At 37.8% G+C, this 23,731-nt stretch overlaps 1 protein-coding gene across 1 annotated transcript in view; it reads left to right on the top strand.

Annotated features, from left to right (window-relative positions):
- Window positions 1–16,501: 16,501 nt before the first annotated feature.
- LOC106961215 (cadherin-4-like) overlaps window positions 16,502–23,731 on the top strand; it is a 300,834-nt gene continuing 293,604 nt past the window's right edge. Inside the window, exons 1-2 of the mRNA XM_015054789.1 lie at window positions 16,502–16,867; window positions 18,490–18,601. Of these exons, the coding sequence (XP_014910275.1) occupies window positions 16,811–16,867; window positions 18,490–18,601 (169 nt within the window). The 5' untranslated portion in view covers window positions 16,502–16,810. The remainder of the gene's footprint in view (window positions 16,868–18,489; window positions 18,602–23,731) is intronic.

The following is a 23,731-nucleotide window of genomic DNA, read 5'->3' as shown; positions in this document are numbered from 1 at the left end:
TATTCTTCCCACAAATGAATTGGGTTTTATGAGGTCTAAACATGTAAGAAAACTCACCAAATTTTGCAGATGCATCAGTCTTGAGTGAAATTTACATATTTTAAGGGTTCTGCAAATGTCCCAATGTAAATAGCTCAATAGCACCCCTCAGAAAGTTTCAAAATTAAAGACGTTCTCCTTTTGATTACTGCTCCCATTTTACACATGATTAATCCATCCTTAGTAAATGGACATGAACCACTTGCTTTTAACGTAGCTTTAAACCTTTACTTAAAAATCCTCTCAGTTCAGATGACTCAGTAAATACCATCATGTTCTCTTTCAAAAGTCACACATTTGACTCAGTCATTTTCTCTCCTGTACGCTGCAATAGAGCTCCTGATACAAACAACTCTTATGTACTCTTTTTTTTCTTTATGAAATAGGTTTTATTACTGGCTCAGTGCGTACACAGATGTATTTAATAAACTGGAATGTTATTTAATAATTCACAACTGATTGCGCAGTCCATCATTAAAGGTTGGGAGATTGTTTGATGAACTTCTCCCTGGCCTGCGTTTATTGGACTTCATAATGCTTACCCACAATTGTTGTCAAACAGGCCAGAGGCATTCACAGAGCAGATGCATTTACACTGAAATTAAATTACGTCTATTTATTAACTATAAATAGAGGCTTTAACTTTTAAGGCCCGATGATTGCACCGGAGTTTATTCAGTGGTATCAGAATAAAACGGGGCCGAATGCAAATGAACTGCAAACATTTCAAGTTTTTAATTGTAAAAAAAAAAAAAAAAAGAAAACCATGTTGGACTTTCTCTCTCCTTCTTAAATATATTCTAAATACAAGTGCATGGCTTCACAGACACAAAATGAATAAATGGCTGGTTGTGAAAGACGGTAATTTGCTGAACCTTCAGACATTTGTTAACCTTGAATAGATACTCAAAGATGAAATGCTGTTTTCCCTTGTTTGGGTGAGGATCATTATGTATGCGAGTGGATGGGACTTGGTAGCCTTGGCGATGTTTTCCACATTTAAGTCTGAGCTGTAAAACATTTCAACGCTCTAAATTCAATGGATAATGCAAATCACGGTTCATAACAGATTTATTTTTGCTTTACTTTTTTTTTTTTTTTTCTTTTAACAATCTCTTTTACTTAATGGAAAGTCCAGACAAGTGAAAAGTGCTGTCTTCTGTAATTTTCTAAAACTTTAACTGAGTGTGTTACTTTAGCCTTTTTCTCTATACATCCGTTAATTATTAATCTCTACCATTATTCATTTGCTGTTTCTTTGTTCTTACGGCCAACTTAATCAATAATTCAAAATCTGTGTTGAAAGTATTGTTGAGTATTCGAGTGTTTTTAAATATGTGAGAGAATTTTGAATAGGTTGTTTATAGAAAGACATTTTTTTTGTGCATTGTCACATGGTGGGGCTCTTTCATCAATCTGTAAGTATCATGTGCGGTTATGAACAAAGGTGGAATGAATGAAAGGGCTGATTTCTCAAACTTGATTATCACTTCAAGTGAAAGAAAGGGGAGGGGAAAAAAACCAGTCTCTGATAACTATTTTAAAAAAACAAAGTGGAAAAAAAACTACCAAGCTGAAAATGAAAAGGACTATTCTCAAGCATGAAATCATTTTTCTGTAATACAGAAACAAAGCATTAAAGGAGCAGACCAGGCTGTTTACACTCAGAACTTGCTCTCAGGGGGTCAAACTAACAGTCGGAGCAACATGACAGCACATGGAGAGAAACAAGCCATAGTGTGCTATTAAGTGCTCGACTAACCTAACTTCAACCTGACCTGAGTTCAACTTCCCAGGTGGGCTGCCATGCAGTAATAAGTCTAACCAATCCAAGATCAAGCATTAAATAGTCAGAGTCACAGACACCAGCTGGGTCAACAGTTCCTGGCAACAGTGTCTCTGACCTGACTTTAGCCAGAGTTACAGGTCCCAGACAGGTTAATCACACCACAAGAACAACAAAGAGACACATCAGCCTGTTCATCAGCCTGTGAGTCGTACGATATAAATGTTAGTGACATAAAAGGCTTTGAGTTTTAGAAAACAGAACCTGGATCCCGGATTTCCAAATGAAATGCAGAATTTACTTCCGTCTAAAAATAAGACTCTAGACTTTTACCTCCTTAGATTTTGCTTGACAATCCTCCCAACGCTGTGGTTCTCCCTGTTGCTGGTGAAACGTTTTCTAGCACGTTTCGTTCTTCCACTCAATCTTCTGTTGATGCACATGGATACAGAAGTGTGTGAATGACCGGCTTCTTCAACAATAACCTCTTGCGGCTTACTCTTCTTGTGAAGGATGTCGATGACTGTCTTCTGGACGTCTGTCCATTCAGCAGTCCTCCCCATGATTGTGTGGCCTACTGACCCAGATTGAGAGACTGTTTCATGGCTCTGGAAACCTTTTCATGGGTTTTGAGTTAATTAGCTAATTATGCAACTGCAATATACTCTTTTTAAAGTTTTCATTATGTAAAGAAATTTGAATTGTCTTGTTGCTGAAATGTGCTACACTAATAAGCATACCTTGCCTTGCCTTTATGCTTTCATTTATTCTTGAGTTTGGCATACCCTGTTCATTATCCACACTTTTGGTTTTCTATTTAGTGCATCAATATAATTCATGGGGGTTTGAACATTTCTCATATGCATGAAATATGGCATACATTTCTGCTACTTGTTAAAGAAAGGCATCTACAACTTTCCCTGAGGCGAGTGTGATTACTCCGCTCGTGTTTATTGTGATCAAAGTATGTAGACGTTGACTATAAATTAGTGTTCACACATTTTCAGCCGAGACGACGCAACATCTTTCAAAATACACAAGTTAACGGTTTGCTTATTTGATACAAAAAGAAAAAAAAAAACTCTTCTTTTTCCTTCTCTACTTTGTGTTGCCCAATTGATTTGTGGCTTTTCTTGAAGAGTTGATTAGAAAACAAAGTTGATATTGATGAATGAAAGGTCAGTCTATTTCAAGGACCTCAGATTCCTCCAAGGACCAAGGAAGGATGGCATAATCATGAAAGCCATGAATTGACTTTTATGCATTTCCTCAAATGCAGACAAAACAAGCACACAATGCATCACCTTCAATATAATGGATAAAAGACTTGCTTCTGAAGTCACTTTGTAAAAAGGTCACTTTTCTAAAGAAATGCAAATGTTGCACAGTTTGACAATGTTCCAGTCAACAATTTGTAAGTAGTAGAATAATAATCATAAAAACAAACTTAATTTGTTCTAAAACGAGAACATAAACTTGAGTTGAGGGTGCAGGTAAAAGGAGCTTTGTTTTTCAGTTGCTGTCCTTGTTCTACGTTCTGAACTGCTGACTTGTTGCAATGTAATGAAACATTACCATTCACTGTGGAGATGTGTCAACAACCAGAAGGCCTGTCTCTCAGTGTTTACAGCCCAACATTAAAATCTACTGCACTAGGTCACCCCAATTCTATCCAAGGGTGAAATTGCCTTTTCATAATTTCCATTATACTTGGTTTCTGAAAAATGACTCTCGTGATCTGTGGTAAGATAACGGAAGTTATTTTTCTGCGGAAGTGAATTTTGATGATGCATTCTTTGATGAAGTATCCCAGCGTTTTCCTAATGCTGGTAGCAGTGCTTTTCTTGAGTGTTTCATTTCTATGCCAGGTGGAAATAATGGATGAAGGATCTCAATGTGACGAAATCGCGTTCTGTGACACCTGAGCCCCGTAATCTGAAGAGAAGTGCTGTGAAGAGCGTGTCTACTAATAAGCCTTTTAGAAAGCAGACAAGAATAAAGCACTTGAATGTCTACAAGTCTTTGTTAAAATATCTTTCAAATTGTGAAACCGGGTAAAACGTTGATGCATGGTATTAAATTAAAGACTAGATTAGATAGATAGACTACAGAATTTTAAGCACTTTGTATCTTATTGTGTAAAATTTCAGAGTACAAGCTTTTATTTCCGTCTTTATGAATCAAGCACATGTCTGTGTGCACCAAAGAGCTTCTGTCTAGTTTTACTTAAAGTACTTGAGCCTTTATGTCACCAGTTGCTGGTAATGACTCAAACAGGCCCAGTCTGGCCAAAATGTAATTATATTTGAAGATAACTCTAAATATCTTCAAATATATTTGGAATTGTCTTCCAAATACATTTGGAAGATATATTTCGGAATAAATGTTGGTTTAAACATCAACATTTATTCCCAAATTCCTTTGACTTTGACTATTCATATTATATGACTCATAAATCCAAAAAGTATCCCAAGCAAGAACGGTGTTTCATTCTTTCTAGACAGCAAAAAATGTATCCATTACAGGCCTAACAGCTCTGGGGAAATTGACAGTCTTGAAACATGCGTATCAAGGCATAAAAGCAACTGCAGCTGGGAGCTGGGTCAGTTTACAGCATAGCAGTGTCAGCATGGTGTGTGCAGCCACATGTTCACATTTTGATTTGTACCTTCAAAGAAATTATAAGAAGTACTTTCCTGTAAGTCTGTTTTCTTTCAAAGCAGAGAGAGAAAAAGTAAGCAACTGCGGTAACTATGAACTATTGTGCAAGAGTGCGTATCTGCTAAATCTATTAAAGCAATTAATCGAAGCGTTACAGATAGTTTTTCAATGCCTCTCTGAGTAACAACCTTTGCATATTTTCCTCTGCTTCTGTCTCCATGCTTGTTAGACCAGGTCTGGGTTAACTGTTTGGGCAGTAGAATGAGGCGAGGGTCAAGTGATGGTGGCCCTTATTTTCATGTTCCTGTTGAGAGTCCTGTCAAAGCGCTCCTGGGAGGAGTGATTTAAGTGCCAAATGAGTCAAACGACCAGAGGCTCGGCAGGAACTCCATAAGTCTGCCTCATTTAAAGGGGAATGGGGGCTCATTCGCTGGGAATAGTTTAATAATTTAGTACGGCCTTAAACTAATCTATTTCAAGGACCCAGATGGTATTTATATTGAGCAAATGCTCAGATAATTGAATGGAGTAATTTACTCACTACTGTTACGAGGCGTCAGAGAATCCCCTTGCTGAGCCCACCCTGGAAAAGACGTAAAGTCGGGAAGGCACTACACCTCTAAAAGTTAGAATATTTTGTTGCTGTCAGGCTGCAACAAAATAGTTTATTTTTTACTTTAGAGGCTTTGGATTGGATGTGTATGATTTAATATCGAGTTCTGCAGGAACCCGCGAGGCGTTTATTCTTTACATAGTGTGCCTTTGAATGCTTCCTGTCCTTGGGTTGAGATATGTGTCAAAGAACAATGTAAACCGTCTCTCCAGTGGCCTGGTTCTTTTGTTTGGATAAGCAGCCTGTTAAGAAGCAAGAAATAGTCTTATAATGGTTAGCACTAGATGGATTTTGTAACTCTAAGTCAGATATGTATATACTGGTATCATTGAGAAAATAAATAGGAGGTCAGCAATGGAGGGATGAATAAGAAAAGGCCTACAGAAGCTGGTGAAAGGAGAAAGTCTCTGGTATAAAGGAGAGTGAGTAAGACAGAGAGAGAGAGAAAGAAATGCAAAGAGAAGAGAGTGGAGAGAGAAAGATAATCTGTCTTGATAAACACTTAAAACCTCAAACCTAAATGCGTAGGCATGAGAAAGTAATGTCAACATCCAATTTTTTTTTGTCATTCTTGGCTCTTGGTGCGTCTGATCGTTCTGATGAGATCTCAATATGCTTCCTTTGTTTGGGTGGTTTGATATTGGCTCTGATTTGGCTGAATTTGACTGGTCCAGTTGGACAGCAATCCAAAGGATACTGCCAGAGCTTCAAATAAATGGTTTAGACCAGTGCAGCTGCTGCCCTGCAACTTTTAGATGGGTTCCTCCCTGCTTCAACATACCTGAGTCAAATAATGAGGTCGTTAGCAGAACTCTGCAGAACTTGACTGCATGGTGGGGAAGTGATTCAGCCATTTGATTCACAGCTATGCAGTAGTTTGTGTTAGAAAAAAAAATGTAATAAAATACACTAAAGTATATGGTTGTAGGATATTGTACTTTGGTTTTCTTTTGTGTTCCTCTCAACTTAATTCTGGATCGGTCACTGTTAGAAGTTCCAAACATTTTTGGTATAACTGCACCGACTCCCAAGGTGCATGGAGAGGGTCAAGGATCTGATGAGGTGAAGACTCCAGCAACCTCAGCCTGCCTCTCCCTCTGGTGTTTCTAATCCCCTGGTGAACCCACTTGCATTCAACGTCATTTTCCACTCTCCTTCAGTATACAAGCTCACTTGTTGTCTTTGCTGGTTCATCTGCTTGACACAGCGTTACCCTGCTTAACTCTTCTCATTCCTGATTTATATTCTGCTGTGTATAATTCTGTTTTTGGATTTATTTACTTCAGGCTTTTTCACATTTGGAGCAATGGACCAAGGCCATGAGGAAGTGTGTACTATTGAACCAAAACACTGAACTGATGTATCAGGTGCATGTCCCACTGACACCTGTTTCTTTCTTTTTTTGACTTCTAATAACATGGAGAATAAGATCAGATTTTCCAGCTCATCCATCATTATTTCGTCCTTTTCTGAACTTGTGACAGTCATTCATCTCTGTCATGATTGCTGTGTTTTCTATGCTGGAGTAGACCATTCATATGACAAACCACCATGACGTACATTGCAGTGTGAGGGGTTTCACAGGAGCTTGGCACAGTGTGTTTTATGAGTCTTGAAGAAAGTGTGCAAAAATAAATGTCTGGCAATCTCGTGACTGTATATCAACTGTTTGACTTTGGCCCAACCAGTTTGCTTATTTTGGCTATTTTCTTCCATCTTGGGTTTCATTTATTTCTGTGATCCTGATGCCTTTTGTTACTTTCCTCTCTGTATCCTGTCCCTGCTCATTCACTCATTAGTGTTGATCCAGTTATCAGTTTCCCAGTATAAATTCTTCTCTTTTCCAGTCACCTTTTTTCAGATGCTAGTTGTCAACGCTGGTGTCCTGTGCTGTTTGGTTTTGCATTTAAGTATCCATTTTCACTAAGTTCTCCACTTTGGGTTCTCAACAAATGCACATTCTGACAATAGAATAACTACAGTCATACCTTTTCATTAGAAATCCTGCTTCTCACTTGTGACTAAGCTGAAGACTTCCATTTCCCGATAGAAGAATTACAATAGTTCGGCCTTGAAGTAATAAATGCATGGACACGTTTTTCAGCATAACTCCTGGACAGGATATTTCTAATTTTGGCAATATTCCAGAAGTGAAGGAGGGAAATCCTAGCTCAGTAGCTCGCCTGGTTAGCGTTAGCACCTTCTTGGTGGCTAGGCATTTTAGATCTGCATGCCGATGCATCTGTTCCTTCTCTCACTTTAGCAACAATTGACACAGAGGAGTGAAGTCAACATTAGCTCTTTTTGAGACAAAAGAAGCTGCGCGAGATGTAGGGCTAACCTAGGCTGCCATCTTCACCGCATACATCATATGACTCTCAGGAGGTCAGTCATTTCAATGACACATCACTTCCCATCATGTGAGGTTTACGAGTGGTAGGATGGGTCGTCCAAAAGCTGACCCTTTTACAGCTGGCTTCACATTATCTAAACATTGTATCACTGAGGATGTTCATTATATTTTACTTCCCAGTAAAATACCCTTTTTTCGATTTCCTTTCTTTAAATGGAAATCAAACAGTAGCATTTTGTATTGCTCACAGCCCAATGTTTCCATGATCTCACCATTATTGTTCCAGAGCTGTCATCAGGTCTTTGAATTCATCATTGTCGTTTGAGGGTCATGCCGTCTGTGTGTCAGCCCTGTGCAAATCCACAGGATATTAGGGTCACACAAGGGAAACCCCACAGGCCTCCTAACCCTGAAAGAATGTACAGGACTATATCCTCCCGCTATAAAAAAAAATCTAATTTTCTAAAAAATGGATAATTCATATTTTCTTACAAGCTAGTCCAGCAGGTGATGAGAGAATCTCCATGTCTTGAGTGACTACTTATTCACAGAAGAAGGTCTCTGGTGGCACATAAAGAGGGAATAATTTAATAGATTTCATAACGATTGCCACCACACTCACTAGGGTTCTTTTCTTACCCTTTGCACTTTCCCTCACTCTCTTTTTCTCAGTATAATTTGCATTAATGGGCTTAAAGTAGAGACAAGAATACAAAATTGACACCCAAACTGGAACTAAATCAGTACATGGGAAGGAGAGCGACACGCACGCGCACGCATGCAGAATGGGTTTCCTGCTGATTTAAGTGTACAGGACATGCTTAGCATTTCAATGGCAAACGCAGGCATCATTATCAGGAAGGAAAGAAGATTCTTCCCCTTCTTAAGAACAACACAGAGTGATGCTCCTTGTACTAAACTTGGTCTTATTGCTATTAGGCTAAATTTCAGGGTTGTTTGGGGTTTGATTAGAGTAATTTAAAATTACATAATGAAGCATATGTACGGTACCATGACTAAGCTTTATTAATTAATATTTTTTAAACATACAATGTTTTTTTTTTCTGATTTCAGCTTCCAGGTGTGTTTATTTGTTTTGTTTTTAGGGATTTAGATTCCAGGCTTTTGAGAGCTTTGAGAATCACCATGTGCTTTTCAAATGCTCAATATAATTTAGAGCCTATTTATAAAACACCTTTTTTTGCTGAGGGCAACATTTGGAGAGATGATTTTATTTTAAATCATGCAGCCTTACCAGTGCACTCTTCACTGGCAATTATAACGGTTACTAAGAAAAGCATGTCAAAACCTTGGTGGCTGATGTGACTTTGAGCTGCTGCACCAAGGACATGCAGGTGTTGCTTAGAAAGAGAAGTTTGTGTTAGAAAAAAAAAGTCCATTCATAACATGTTTGAAATAATTTCAAAAAGCTGTCGTTATTTCTGATTCATTTTTGACACCATTCAGATCCTTAACATTTTCCTGTTGGTAAATTTATGTAAAAACTGAAAACTGTTTGTGGATTTGGCGGCGTAGAACTTCCCTTGACAGAATAAGCAACAAAGAATAACCAACCATCTGAAAACTCATATGAAGTGGATTATCTGGGCTGTGGTAGATATCAGGAGCGTCTTCATCTTGTGCAAAGAAATGGATTTTTCATTTGAGTTTGTTTATGCTGAATAATCTTGAATGATTAATATAATTCTATTTCTTAAACTGGAATTAGTGTTTTGATTGGAAATGAGACAAGGACCTCAATTAAAAATTCTGTATCATCCTTATGGCTGTCAATTCTCCTTATGTTTGCATGAGCAGTTTTTGTTTGTTTGTTCATACTTTTGGGTTTAAAATGTTTTATGTTATGGTTATTTTTTAACCCGTTATGTGTTTTGTACCAGTTTGCTCTTGATTTTGTATGTGTTTTGACTGAAATGTTTCTAAACTATGTTACATGTGAAGACTCTAGAGTTAGTTATTTGATTAGCATGTTAAAGCTCTTCCACTTTCCTAATATAAGGCTTACATTTTCCTGGGAGGTAATCTCTTCCACATTCCCATACTACTCTGAAACATTGCATTATTTAGTGTTATTTAAACGTTTTTCTCTATGTTCTCAATGTTTTTACTCTTCATAGAAGCTAGATCTGGTCTGGTGTTCTGTGAATGCCCCCTTCCTGGAGGGGGCATTCACTCAGCTACTGTTCCCAACAACTTGACATTCTCCGTCAATAGAAGACGCAGTTGGCTCCCTCTCTCAGGGTTTGACCCTGCCTCCCACCTAGAGATAACTATTGGCTGAGGTTTTACTCCACTAACTTTATGTGCCCTCTTTCATCCTATAGACTCTAAATCTGGGTCAAAGTTTTCTGCTTACCTCTGACTCCTAGACAAAACTACCAATGGAGCGTCTACTGCCACAAACGTTTTGCTTTTCTTTAACATAGATAGTTCTCCTGGATCAGTGCTCCTGGGTTTTGTTTTGCTTTTTGGTTATTCTCCTCCTTCTTCTCAGAACCCCGGTCAGTCGTGGCAGATGGCCGTTCACAGTGAGCTGGGTTCTGCTGGAGTTTTTTTGTGTTAAAAGGGAGAATTACTTTCCCATTGATGCAAGTATACTCTGAGGGATTGCTGCAAAATCAACAACACTATTCAAGCAACTGTTTATGATCACAACATGCAGGATCATACTGCATGTCGGTGACTTAATGCAATCTATTGGTTTTCCTGAGATAGAGAACTTTAAAACCAATCTGAATTATAAACTGAACTTGACAGTGTAGTTTGACAACTAATATCAATTTGGAATGTATGTACTTGGAATCTGACAAGTATTCGACTGAATTCAATTTCTTTGTAAACTGCATTGAGACATTTGATGTGAATTGAGTGAATTGGAATTATGCAAATAAACCCAAATGAATCAAATCTAAGGAGAAATCTGTGAATATGAGGCTGGGACTAGTCGTGTTGTTGGAATCTCAGCATTCAGGATGTGGAGCACGTCCTGCACAGTTTGTCAGTTCATCATGACACAGCCTAACTTAGTGACACAGAAAACCATGCACACGCACACGGACACTCACACAGACACGCACATTAGCAGGCAGTTAAAATAAAATGAACAAACTGTCATTTTGTCATGACTATCTGCTGCTGGGTTATTATGAACAGGGTTTCTCGTGTTCATAGCAACCCAGTATGAAGTACGGTCATCACCAAAATGGTGACGATGCATTAGCCAGAGGTAATTTTTTGGACTTTAACTGCAACTCACAGTAGTATAAAAGGACTAAAAGCAAGGAGAAAAAGCAAAACACATTTCTTAAGTAAAGAATCTGAACCTTTTCCCTTTGGCCATGTTGCTGGATCCTCAGTGGAAAATTCTCACAAAGGTATATAGAAACCATTTAAGTATTTCAAAGACAGTCCATGTTTACATTTGTGTGAACAGTGGAGTGAGAGGATAAAAAAAAAGATCATGGTTTCTGGTCTGATTTAAAACTGAGGTACTCCTTGCCTAGTCCTTTTCAATTCAGTTTTTCATTTTTCTAAGTATTGTACAGAAAAATGGCCAAGTGAAACAAAACTGATGTATTTTCAGTTATTCCTGAGTTATTATTGAATGAAACAGTTGTCAAGGAGGTGGGAGCTGTTCACTGAGGTTGCTTTTAATGATCTGTATAAAAGGTGTGTAGTTAACACTGAAGCACCAAATTTATTTATTTTGATTTTATTTAATGAACATAAGTAACCCATGTCAGTGAAGCGAAAAGGGAAAAATGGCCCCTAAAAAGAGCAAAACCAATGAAAAGTAATGTAATTAAAAGGTACAGGGAATATTTTTTTAATGATTTCTACTGATCTAAAACAGGAATGGAAGTTGACCTAAAGCAACATTTTAGTAATTTAAAGAGAACCATGTATTTGTCTGAGAATTGTCTATCTGCCCAGATCTCAAAGCAGCTGAAAACATGAGAAATGACCTCATGGTTCTGACCCAGCATCAAATCCATCTTGACAGCTGGAACAAACACAAAAGGGCATAAATACAAATACTTTCAAAGTTAACCACAGAGGAGGAAGTGGTGACAGACTCTCGTGAGACTTTCAACGTTATGACTATGTTCATGAGATATTTATGTAAGCAGCCGTTTTGGGAAGAGAAATTAAATCTAAGAGATCAATGAATACTTGTTATGGAAGTGATTACTAGTTCCTTGTTGTGTGCCTTGCTTTATCTGTAGGGTCTCTTTGTGACTTTACTGAACAGATGTTTCCTGCTAATTATTTCTTTAAGAGGGCTGCCCAGTTTCAGATATTGTTTTTCTATTTATTTTCTTTTATGAATTTTGAGGTTGTAAGTTACTGCTCACAAATTATTCCAAAGTTTAAAAGTGTAAATTTGTCTTTATTAGTTAGTAAGCTGAAACCAACTGAGTTGTTGTTTTTCAAGTGTTAGAAGAAAACAACTTTTATGTATATGAAAAAAAGTTTGTATTTGTAAAAGAAAGAAAAACAACGGGATGAAGACTAATTTATAATTTGATATCATGAAATTACTTGAGAACTCTTATTTTACAGTTAAACACACAGGGATGTGAACACAGACTAACAAGCTGAGCATATTTGTTTCAACACATGTACTACAGAGAGATTAAAGGACCCATGTGCCTTAAATTTGTTGTACCTTAAATTTGTTATTCAGAGTAGTTATTCAGCATACATACTTTGCAAAAATACCATTTAGAATTTTTTCACATGTTGTTATGTTACAGTCACAGACTTCATTGTATTTCATTGAGGTTGTATGTGATAGATCAGCATAAAGTAGGATGTGGAAAAAAAATCTGAAAAACATGTCTTGCATTTAAATATAACTTATCTGAGTTGTTTTTTAGCAGAACAACTTTAGAACAGTCTCAAAAACAGCTCTCTGCTAGGAAAGGACAAAATATTAGGCTCACTAGACGCTAAAAAGGAAGGAAAAACTCTTTCCATTGTGCTGTGCTTTGGTCAATGGATTCTTTATGTAGCCAAAGGACAGAGTTCAAGCTCCCAGTTACAAATAATAAGCGTTAGAAAATTGCTCAATCTGCGTTCTCACGGGTCAGAGTTTTTAGCATGCCCTTTTCGGCCTTTTTTATTCATGAGGGAATTTTTGCTGAAAACTGAAGATGAAACAGAGTTGAGCTCAGTTTTTGTGGAGATATCTGGATTCTTTAAAAAGAAAAAAAAAACTGATATATGACAGTTTCACAGCTTCTCTTTTGTAGTCTGACTTCAGAAGTGGTGCTGGATTTATTAAAGATTTAAGATCAGACGAGTAAGTTGTAAGTTTGGATACTCACAGTCACTGCTGCTATAGGGGTCGTCCGGCCATCTGTCTGTCAGTCCAGCCTTCCAGCTAAATACTTAAATGCCCTCTGGGGAACTGGTCCTGGTATCTCGAGGTTAATGGGAGAGAAGCTAAATACACCCTGGTCAGTCCATCACAGCGAATCAAAGAAATAAACACACACATACCTAAGTTCAGTCAATTTGATTTTTATAGGACATTTCAGCAACAAGGCAGTTCAAAGTGCTTTACACAATGGAAACATAATGTAATAATATATTATTACATTATGTTGGTAATGTAACCATGATTACTCTTGGTGATTTTGGTGGTGGTATACCACCACCAAAATCACCAAGAGTATACCTCAATTATCAATATCAATATACCTCAATTATCAATATACCTCAATTATCAATATACCTCAATATACCTCAATTATCAATATCAATCAATGTCATAGTTCTTATTATTCAAAGGAAACTGTATACAAGTGGGTTTTTAGCTTTGATTTAAAAGAACTCGTTTAAGCAATTTTGCACTTTTCTGGAAGTTTGTTCCAGATTTTTGATGCAAAAAAACCCCTCTGGATTGTGGAGGTTGAAAACTACACACTTACATTATCCTGCACAGTCTTTAAAAGTGTTGAAGATAATCAGGAAAAAGTATTGTTTAGTACTGCATGATATAATGATTGATCTAAGTGAAATAGGCTACATTCTTATTTCATGCAATTTTGCAGTGTTACCTTACCTTAAATTTTTTTTAAGTTTTATTTAAAAAAAGGAGCAGATTTGCCCTTTTTTTATCTACTTGCTTTTTTATCTAAGCAAATTGCAAGTGATGTTTGTGCTTCTGTGGGCTAAAACTAAATGTAATGAACAGTAAGCAGCGCATGATGATAGCTGTGCTTAGCATCAGAAATACTGGACAACAATAAAACCGTTTCAGCTTTAGAACCTCAACACTGAGTTGTTTTCTTTTAGCTTAGCCAGTTTTTCAGATGTTTGACTCATCAGAGGGGCGTTCTGTGTGTTGTGGTTTATTCAAATTGCTCCACAAACCCCATTCACTCTCCTCTGGAGTGAGGCTCAAGCTTCTTATCTGTTTCTCACTCTCCTGCTCTGCGCAGGTAAATCTCACTCCAAATAAGGAAATTGCCTGCACTCACAGCAAAACACTTCTCACTGCTGTTTGTGATTTGTGTGTGTGTTGGGGGGTGGGGGGGGTTGTTGATGTTTACTAGTTTTACACCGTTTATTTCTCGGGTTTGCTTTTGCACAGCTAGAGACTTTAGAATTAGGAAGGAAATAATGAAAATAAATAATTTATTCCAGCAGTTCTGCTCAAAAAGTGATGTAACATAACATGCGAGACTCACATGTTATGTAGATTTGCTAAACAGAATGAAATAAAGTTTTCATAATTTGGTGATTGTTGTTTGAAGTTTATTATATTTTGGATTTACTTATTACAATTTGTATTATTGTTGTGTATTTTATGTTTTGTAAAGACCTCCTTGAAAGAGAGAAGGTGCAGTTCCACCAGGTGTTTTCTAATTGCTGCTGCCAGGTATAATTTTGATGAGGGAATGACATTATAACATATATTTTTCCATAAACAAACTTTTTCAATAATATTACAATTTTTTTTTAATAAATCTGTGCACTTGCTTTTTGTGATGACACTTATAAAGTGCCAATCTTGCTGGCGGTGGGCATTCAGCTGTCACTACTTTTGCACTGTTTGTGTGACAAGACAAGGAAGCATTCAAGTTATTTTCATTGAATTCATTTTTTCATACAATTGTAAGATCAATGTGTTTTAATGAAATAATATAAAAACAGCTGGTAAAAATGAGCAGAAACACCCTTACTGCCAATTGTTTAGCCGCAAATGGTGCAGAACTGCCTTGAAGCTTAACTGCCTTGCACAGTTTTTAATGAGATAGTTAATTTTCTTCTCTGAAAAAAATCTGGACCAGTTTGAATTCTTAGATCAAAAATGAACAAAATAATTTTTCACTGCACACGATGCAAAACGTTACTACCATATTTTCCGGACTATAGAGTGCACCATATTATAAGCCGCAGCTACAATTTTATTTAGTAATTTTTTTAAACTGGGAACGTACATATATAAGCCGCACCTGGCTATAAGCTGCTGGTATCTCCGCCGCTCTCAGTTTTCCATAAGGACGCAGCAGAGGATTGCGTCCTTAATAAATCTGCTAGATTTATTAAGGACGCCGCTTTCCATCTCCAGCATTGAACCATGGTTTCGTTCACACCGAGCTTATGTGAAGCGGCTCTATTTCCCTCCTCTAGTGCCAAATCGATAGCCTCCAACTTAAAAGCTGCGTCATATGAGTTTGAAGAAATTTCTTTGTCGTGCCTGCTGCTAGCAAGTGCTTGTTCTAAATGGAAATTAGCACTTTCTTCTTTGATTTCCAATTTTGACTTCCAATGATTCACTTCCTGCTAAAGAGCCCCCTGGTGGATGAAGAAAAATCAGCCGCACCGGGCTATAAGTCGCATATAGTTCAAAGCATGGTATCAGTCAATCAATCAATCAATCAAATTTTATTTGTATAGCACATTTCAGCAGCAAGGCATTTCAAAGGGCTTTACATAATTAAAATAAAAAAAGCATGTGAGAAAAAGATTTAAAAAACATAATTAAAATGTAAACAGTGAGAAAGAGAAATAAAAAGGGTTGCGGCTTATCTCTTGTAGCGTGCACTGTTGCATCTCAAGTGAACAGTCCAACTTTTTGTCTCTATAAAGGATAAAGTGAGTTATCACTTGGTCTGCCCACTAAAAATGCTGAATATTAATTTAACGGATTTTGAAGGTTTCATCTCAGTGGGTTATTAAAATGATCCAACAGTTTTCTGTGACTGCATTAAAAGTCTTTACAGGTTTCAAAGTAAATCAAGGACTATTCAATTAACCATAAACTTTTCTATTACCCTTGCAGATTGTGGTTTAACTGTTTAACTGCGACGAGGACACTGGTGTATTCCTGGAACCATTGTCCGACATGCAAGCATTTTTGAGAGGAGTTAAGGGGTCGATAATCTTTACATGTTTCTTCAGACTGGAAGTAATATTAAGGTTTAGACGTAGCCAGTCTGTTGAGGGAACTAAAGATTAGGGAGGTGAAGGGGAATCCTTTCAACCTCATAGACTTGGAGCTTATCTCCAAATAAAAATAATCAAAATATCTCTGGGAACAAAATACATGTGACTTAAAGGAGATATTGTTTTTATCTAAGTTACAGTGTTAGAAACAAATTTGAGTGGACATATTTTTATACCTATACTGCCAGGGGTGTGATTGTTTTTTTTTTGTCTTAGCTGATTTATCCATCCAGATTACGTCAGACGTCTTTAGAGGAGCGCATCGTTTCACCCACATAGTTGATCTCGGTTTGATTTGAAAGCTCTTCCAATGTCCTCCTAATAATATAACCCCTTTAAAAAGTTTTAATGAAAACCTGCAACAACGCAGGAGATGAATAAGTAAATACATTTAAATTATTGAATTGCTTTTGGTGGCGCTACTGGACAAACTGCTTTTCTGACTTAAAGTTGTTCATACTTAAAAAAAAAAAAAAAAAAAAAAAAAAACTTCACTTTTTAAATCACTGACACTCCCACCGTCTCTCTTCAAGCACCAGTGAAAAGTTGCAAGAGCCGCAACGAGTGTGTCTTTAAGTGCATGCGTGGAGTTCTGCTGCACCGGGTGGCTGATAGGAGGGGTTGGAGTGAGTGACGCTGGCTGCGCCTTGATGCTGAGCGGAGCGCTCACCTGCAGACGAGAGGAGCCGGGGAAAACTCGGGACAGAGCTGCAGCACACACTCACGGAGCGCAGGGTGAAACGCGGCGAACAGCCTGACCAAAGTGGGAGAGGAAATCAAACAATCACCGGGGAAGAATCGCGGAGCGACCCTCTCTTCTTTTCTCTTTCTCCTGTTCCTTGTCCAGGCAGCTTTGACTCGCTTTTTACTCGTCACAATGAGGACCGACTTCGCAGTGGTCCTGACAGCAGCTCTCCTTTTTGATTCAATTTGGGTGAGATGTCTCTCTTTTTATTTTTCGAAAGCTTGTGATAAATGATAAGAAAGTCACACAGGGAGAGAGAGAGAGAGAGGGAGCCGCTGCGGTGTGCCGCTGCAACACGAGCCGCGCTTGCTCCTTATTTTCCTACAAGTAGGCTAAGCTAATTGGTTCCCTAATGAATTTCCAACATATAACAACAAATAAAAGTGAGACCTAACAAGTCGGTCCCGTTTGTTCTGGCAGGCTTTTCCCTCAGAATTGGAGCCATTTCAGCGCTGCCGAGCAGCAGTACCCCACACAAGTTAAATTACGCACCATCTATTCACCAGGGGTATCATGGCTTCTTTACCAAAGTAATTTAGTCATCCTATCCAATTTTAATTTAGCCGTCTTCCATTGTAATGCAATCTCCTGTATAAAGTTAAACTTAGAAGTTTGTTTCTTGGTATTTAATCAATGAAACCTAAATGAAATCTCTGCCGGTGGGCTTTTTCCCTGACGGCGCTCCAAGTAGCCCCTCTTTCTCTCCCTGCTGCAGTTTCAACCCATTCAGTTTGGCTTATAGCTCATTATATTTTAATCTTCCATAGCTATAAATCGAAATTAGAAATTGCAATGCTATAATGCCTTTAATATGCACCTAACCAGCTTTTTGTTGTTGTTGTGCATGCATGCGTGTCTGTGTGTGTGTTTTGGACACATTGGCTGCTTGAGTGGGTCAGATCATTAAATTTAACCATCGCTAAGCAATAAATCTCTGGTGTAAACTTGTGTGCAGACAGTTTGATTAGTATATAAAGTGCACACACTAACAGACTTACACTCGTGCGGTGCGCAGTTCCCCATTCAGCGAGAATAAGAGGGAGAAAATGATGCTGCATTCATGCTGCTTGGTCTGCTGTGCATATGAGTCTCACTTAACCCTCAGCATAATACCCAACCCAGAGATGCAGCAATTAATGGACCAAAGATCAGGATAGATCAATATTCCCCTGATCGACTGTGATCTGTGTGTGGACGGTCAAAGACTGAAAAGTCGGATGTATTTTATACCTATAATTAAGTGAGTAAAAAAAAATTAAGAACTCACACTGTTTTCGGTGCATAAATGTAACAACTGACACAAACATTGCTGCACTTTTTTGAGTTGAATAAAAATCTGATGAATGGTAATCATTTTGTAATTTCTTTCCTGTTGTGTTTAAAGCTGCCACCTCTATCACAGAACCTTCGGTAAATAGTTTTTCATCGCTTATGTGCTAAAGCTCTCAGAATTAAAAAATCGGAAGTGGTCAGAATCGGAGAATAGACTTTTAGAGAAAAATCAATGTCGGCTGTGCATCCCTAACCTTTCTCTTTACAGTCCACAGTTTACTTTAAGGTAAAAGAAAGTAAAAGAGCACATTATACCACAAGCTACACAGTTTAAGGGACAGATCAATCAGTTGCATGCGTACCCCCCACAGAAGCAAAAAAATAAAAACCAGTTACAAAACTTGCCGATTATCTTGCTGCTCGCTGTTGTTTTATTTGTTGCATTCTCCCAAGGCACACAGCCTACAGGAACAAAAAAAAAACAATCAATAGAATCTATGTTTATTGATGTCTTATGCTGTATTTTTTCATCTTTCCAGAGGAATAATGGGGAGCACGCCTCCCAAGGTCCCTGTCGACCTGGCTTCTCGCAAAGCTTCTACTCCGTCCAGATATCGAGGGATGTACTGCAAGGCCAGGGCGTACTTAAAGGTAAGCATCTTAATTGGACTGTCAGGTGGTTTACATTTTGTCGAGGCTATTTACAGTCGAGTAAAAACACCCTATCCTTCAGATAAAACAGCAAGGTTCCCTGTTTTACTGCTAGTTTACATTTATCACGGTATTTAAGTAAAACTTGTGGCAAAGTTAAGCAAAAACTGTATCATAGCAGAAACCTGCAGAAATTCCTGAAGCTGAACATAATGTTCATAATCCGGTGTGTTCTGCAGGAGCAGCTGTTTCTTCACTCAAGGTTATTCAGTAACTATTTTGATTTAATATTAGAATGTGAAAAATACTTTACTGTTTGTTTATCTCAAAGTGTATTAGTTCAACTTTTCTCTATGCGTTTCTTTTTTTTTTTTAAGACTGCTCAGCTTTTTCCACTTCAATGCTTTTTTTTTTTTTGTCATCATCCATATTTCACTTATTGTGACCTTCACACTACAATATCTCACCAAGTTTTATGCGAATTGCCTCAATTACACAACGAGCTGAGCAAGTTTGAGGACCCGATAGTGCAGGAAATGGAATCGACATCCTGTGTCTAATCTGGCAGTGCTCCTGCCAATGTGAGCTAATTGCAATTCTCTATTGATCCAAATGTTTTTTTTTTTTTTTTTTTCTCTCATAGCTCAAGCTGCATTGTTTTGCTGTGGGCAACAATGGCTCTTTTTTGTGTCTTCTGTGTCTCCGGCAGCTGCACGGTTTATATTTCTCACTCTCCTTAGCTGTGAGAGACTTGGCAGAGATTCATCTGTTGAGACTATGTCCTGACTTTGCCCATGCACACACCCACGCCCACAGACAAAGGCGCACGCACCCACACACACGCACACGCACGCACACACACACACGCACACGCACGCACACACACGCACACACACACACACACACACGCGCTGAATATTTTTCCGTTGCCAGGCTGTACAGTCAGTCTCGGTGAATTGCAATATATTTTTTGCATTACTTTGTTGAACGTGTCCTTACATGTGTTTGTTTGTTGTGACATTATAGTGGTGGAGGTATCATCGCTTATTTTAGTGTTTCATTAACTTCAGCTTATTGCATCCTGGCTGGGTGTGGGATTGGATGTGGGATGTTGTCACTTGCAGTGGGCTTGCTCTAAGTGCGGTAGTGATGTCTTCAGCCCAGCAGGGGGTGTCAACACAATCACAAATAGTCACAGAATGAGCTATCCCTGCTGCACAGGAGTCGTTTATTCCAGCAAGCATTATTTATCTAGTTTGGTCTCCGGGAGATGAAATTGTCACACTATCTGCCTTCACACATAAACTAATCTTTGGTAGGCCTAACATGCTTATTTTCAGGTTCCTGTGTGTAGCTGCACAGAAAGTACAGAGTGTAAGTCACACTAAAAGGCAGTTTCAAGTCTGAACCTCTTGTGAATTGTAGTATATTGTCTTACAAAAGTATTTATCACCCGTCTGGACTTCTCTATATGTTGTAACAGAATACCAAAAAGAAAAGAGTTTTCGGTGTGTGCCAACACATAGTAACGCTCAAATCTGCAGCTGAAGAAAACGGATAAAGAAATTACGTTTTCCCCAAGGTTTTACAGATAAAATACAAGTGTGACATGTATCCGTTTTCATCCCTCCGAATCAATAATTTGGAGAACGTTTGGGGCACGTGTCTTCCAGATTTACATAGATACTAACATGTTTGTCCGCTCTTTATCTCAGCCCCAGGTAAATTAAATGGAGAGGTTTTGCCACAAATTCCCATTAGAATTTAGGTCTAGCATTTGACTGGGATGTTTTATTCAATGAATAGGATTTGATCTAAAGTAATTGTCTGCTGATCTTTTGTAGCTCTGGATCTATGTTTATAGTCATTATCCTTCTGGGAGGAGTCTTAATTCTTTTCCTGCCTCTGATCAGTTTAACTTCCAAAAATGCGATATATTGACCTTCATCCCAGCCCTTGTCCGTGCAGAGGAGATGCTTCCCACAGCATAAGGCTGCCACTTTTCACTGTGGCGGTGGTCAGAGTGATATGTATCAAAGTTTGTTTTTGGTTTCTTCCTTTAACTGTATTTGTCATTTTGCCTCTTTTCTACTGAGGACAGATTTCTAGAGTGCAGTCCTCATAGTTTTACTGTTGACAAATTCTTCCACATGAACTCTGAATATGGCTTATCTGATTGATGTCGTCTCTTCCCCACCTGTCAGTTTATCGAACTGCCATGTCTTGGTAGATTTGCTGCTGTGCCACACTCTCTCCATGTTTGGAGGATGTCTTAAAACACTGATTTGTGAGATGTTCAAAGCTTAGGATATTGTTTTATAACTTTACTCTACTTTAAACTTATTTGCAAATTTATCCCTGACCTGACTGCAGTGTTCCTCTGTCTTCGTGATGGTTTTTTTTTCTCTTCTTTTTGCAAATGTTTGCATTGTTGTTTTGAAAATAGCTAAATATTACCGACAATGTTTCTTTAGATCACGGCTAAAATGGATTTTTTTTTTTTTTTTTTTGCTTAGCATTTTTCATTTGTTTTGTCCCTTCTGCTTGAAAAGTTCAATTCCTCGCAGCCTCACAGCTGCACTGTCATCTTCATTTGTGTCTGAGAGCACAGATGCTGTGGACACGCACCCACACATTCAGCCTATGAAATAGCCAGACTTTCTGTGTGATTTACAGAGCTTAGGCGTTTTGATTCATACACGAGAGGGGTGTCACTGTAGTAAAGCAGGAAGTGGCTCCGCAAAGGCTTTAATAATAACGTTGTTTAACCCAAAACTGTCAGATGAGGGAAGGACTGATGACACCCCACTCTTGCACACACACCCGTGCACAAACATAAATATATTCATGTTAGCCACGAGGGGTAATAATGGAAAGGACAGAACTAGGACCTTGGTCATGATGGGTAGCTTGGCCTGGTCTAGACAGGAGGTCAGCAGAAAGGAGGACAGTGTAATGTTTCACTCTGATGTGCCTGATTTACCTAAAAACATAAAAATACTGGCTACCTTCGGCAAATACCGTAAGTCTACAGAGCTATTGTTGCAAAGTCAAATTTCCATGCACTATATATATATCTTTTTTTCTCGGAAAGAACAGCTTCCCCCTTTCATTGTTGTGTTTTATCTTCTATTTCAATGCCGCTCTACTCTGCTCACTGATCATTTGCAAGGTCAACTCCCTAATGAGCAATTTTGAAAAGTTTCTCACAATGCTGTTTTGTATTAATCCTCTTTCAAGTGAACAATAGTGCTAATTTAGACGAGTCTAAAACTGCTTTTTTTTTAACTGTCTGGCACCTTTTCAAAAGTGCTCAGAAACTTTTCACTCTTCAGTGGAGCCTGTTAAATGGAGCTTGAGTTATCTACTCAAATAGTCTGTGCTGTTTCAATATACGGATTCAGATCAAGAAACTAGGAAAATGCATTTATTTCGGATATTCTATTCAAAAGTGAAATATGGAATCATTACACGTACGATGTTACATTTCACAAATTTTCTTCACATTTGTCATATTTCATGTTTAATATAGATTTTTAAAATAATTTTATAGTTTTACTGTGGTTCTGCTATAGCCTACACAATCATGCTGTATTAAGATGAACTTAAGAGAAAGTTGAGTGGAAGAAAAAAAAAAACTCTGGTATAAAGGATTTACAAGCAACGCCAAAACGCAGCCTTGAAGAGATTATGAAGCCAAACCTATTCATGAGTTTGTAGGAGATTTACAATGTTGGTGCAGTATGACTGTAGTCAGTGTTTAAAGAGCAACCACACAGAGACGTAGCTGGACTTCAGATTCATTTTCTTAAAAGTCTTTTTTGTACCAAAGATGATGCCAGAAAAGTCTTAGCTGAGCCAAAGAGAAGAAGGTCACGAGTCTTCTTTTCTGATTAAATACATTTTTTTTATTTGAATTGGAAATCAAAATTAACCAAATAAAATGTTACTCTATATTTAAGGAATCCAAGTTATTGATAATTACAGAATTAAAGGTTTAATGCTGCTCTACAGTGACATGAGTCATGAGTTTTCATAAGAAAACTCATGGCAAATGAGATTACCAACTGAAATGATTATTTGCATTTCCATAGAGAGAACAGTTTATGTTAAAGATAACCTGGAAGGCTCGAACTGCTCTTCATCCTTTTGCACAGCCAGTAGACATTATCTCTAAAATATTTTTTATTATATAACATATAGCCTGCTTTTGCATAAAATTACGTTTTGCTTTATTTTATAATAGTTTTTTTTTTTTTCCATTGTGAGGTTGCCAAGTATAGATTAATAATCTGCAGAGTTTACAGGGAATTTTAATGACTTCTTACGGCATTTCATTACTCTTCAAGAGAAATTACTTTTATTTTAAATTATTGGGGGAAAAACAGAGTAACAGCTAAACTCAACTGTATAGTTAAAACTAACAAAGGAAATACCATTTTGCCAAATATCAAACTAAATAAAAATGTGATGAATTTGGCAAAATTGTGGGCAGTAATAGCACAAATCCTTTCTGTTCAGGAGTCAGAGAATCCGTCGGCTGTAAACGCTCTCTTGTATTATTCCCACGTTGCGTAGACGATTGCAAAGTTGTACATTATACTAAGCAGCTTGGGGAGCGTGTTCGCTTCTGCGATCAGCTGCAGGGGCTCTGGGGTCGTCCGAAGCACAGAGCTGGTGTTCGTTATCAGTTCTTTCAGCTTCTTTGTGCGAGTAGCTCAGATTCTGTACACACATAAAGAAAACAGCACTCTCCACTTCAAATTTATAGAATATCCTCAGAATCTTGCACGTATTCATATATACACAAACTTGCACATATTCAAAAAATAAAATTTTCTGTACTCCTCCTTTGAAAAAACCCTCGATGATTCATTTCTTATCTAGCCTCCAGGTAAACAACAAATTCTTCAACTTAGCTCTGTAATAGATTTTAAGTATGAGGAAGCTTCAGTGCAAGTCTTTGTCTGCCGGTTGTTAGTAATGGTAATGGTCGCGATCTTTCAAACAAGCAATATTTATTCAGTCTATAATGTAGTTTTTTTTTTTTTTTTTTTTTTAATCCTTACCTTTTTCGTTTTGTTCGTTGCCCTTGGTAAAAATAAAACCCACCTTTGATTTAGAAGAAAA

Source organism: Poecilia latipinna, unplaced genomic scaffold, assembly GCF_001443285.1.
Source record: "Poecilia latipinna isolate Pla-1442-1.1 unplaced genomic scaffold, P_latipinna-1.0 Scaffold57, whole genome shotgun sequence".
In the NCBI taxonomy this organism is placed as follows: domain Eukaryota; kingdom Metazoa; phylum Chordata; class Actinopteri; order Cyprinodontiformes; family Poeciliidae; genus Poecilia; species Poecilia latipinna.
Note: the sequence above shows the minus strand (reverse complement) of the source record. Positions and strands in the feature narration are given on the sequence as shown.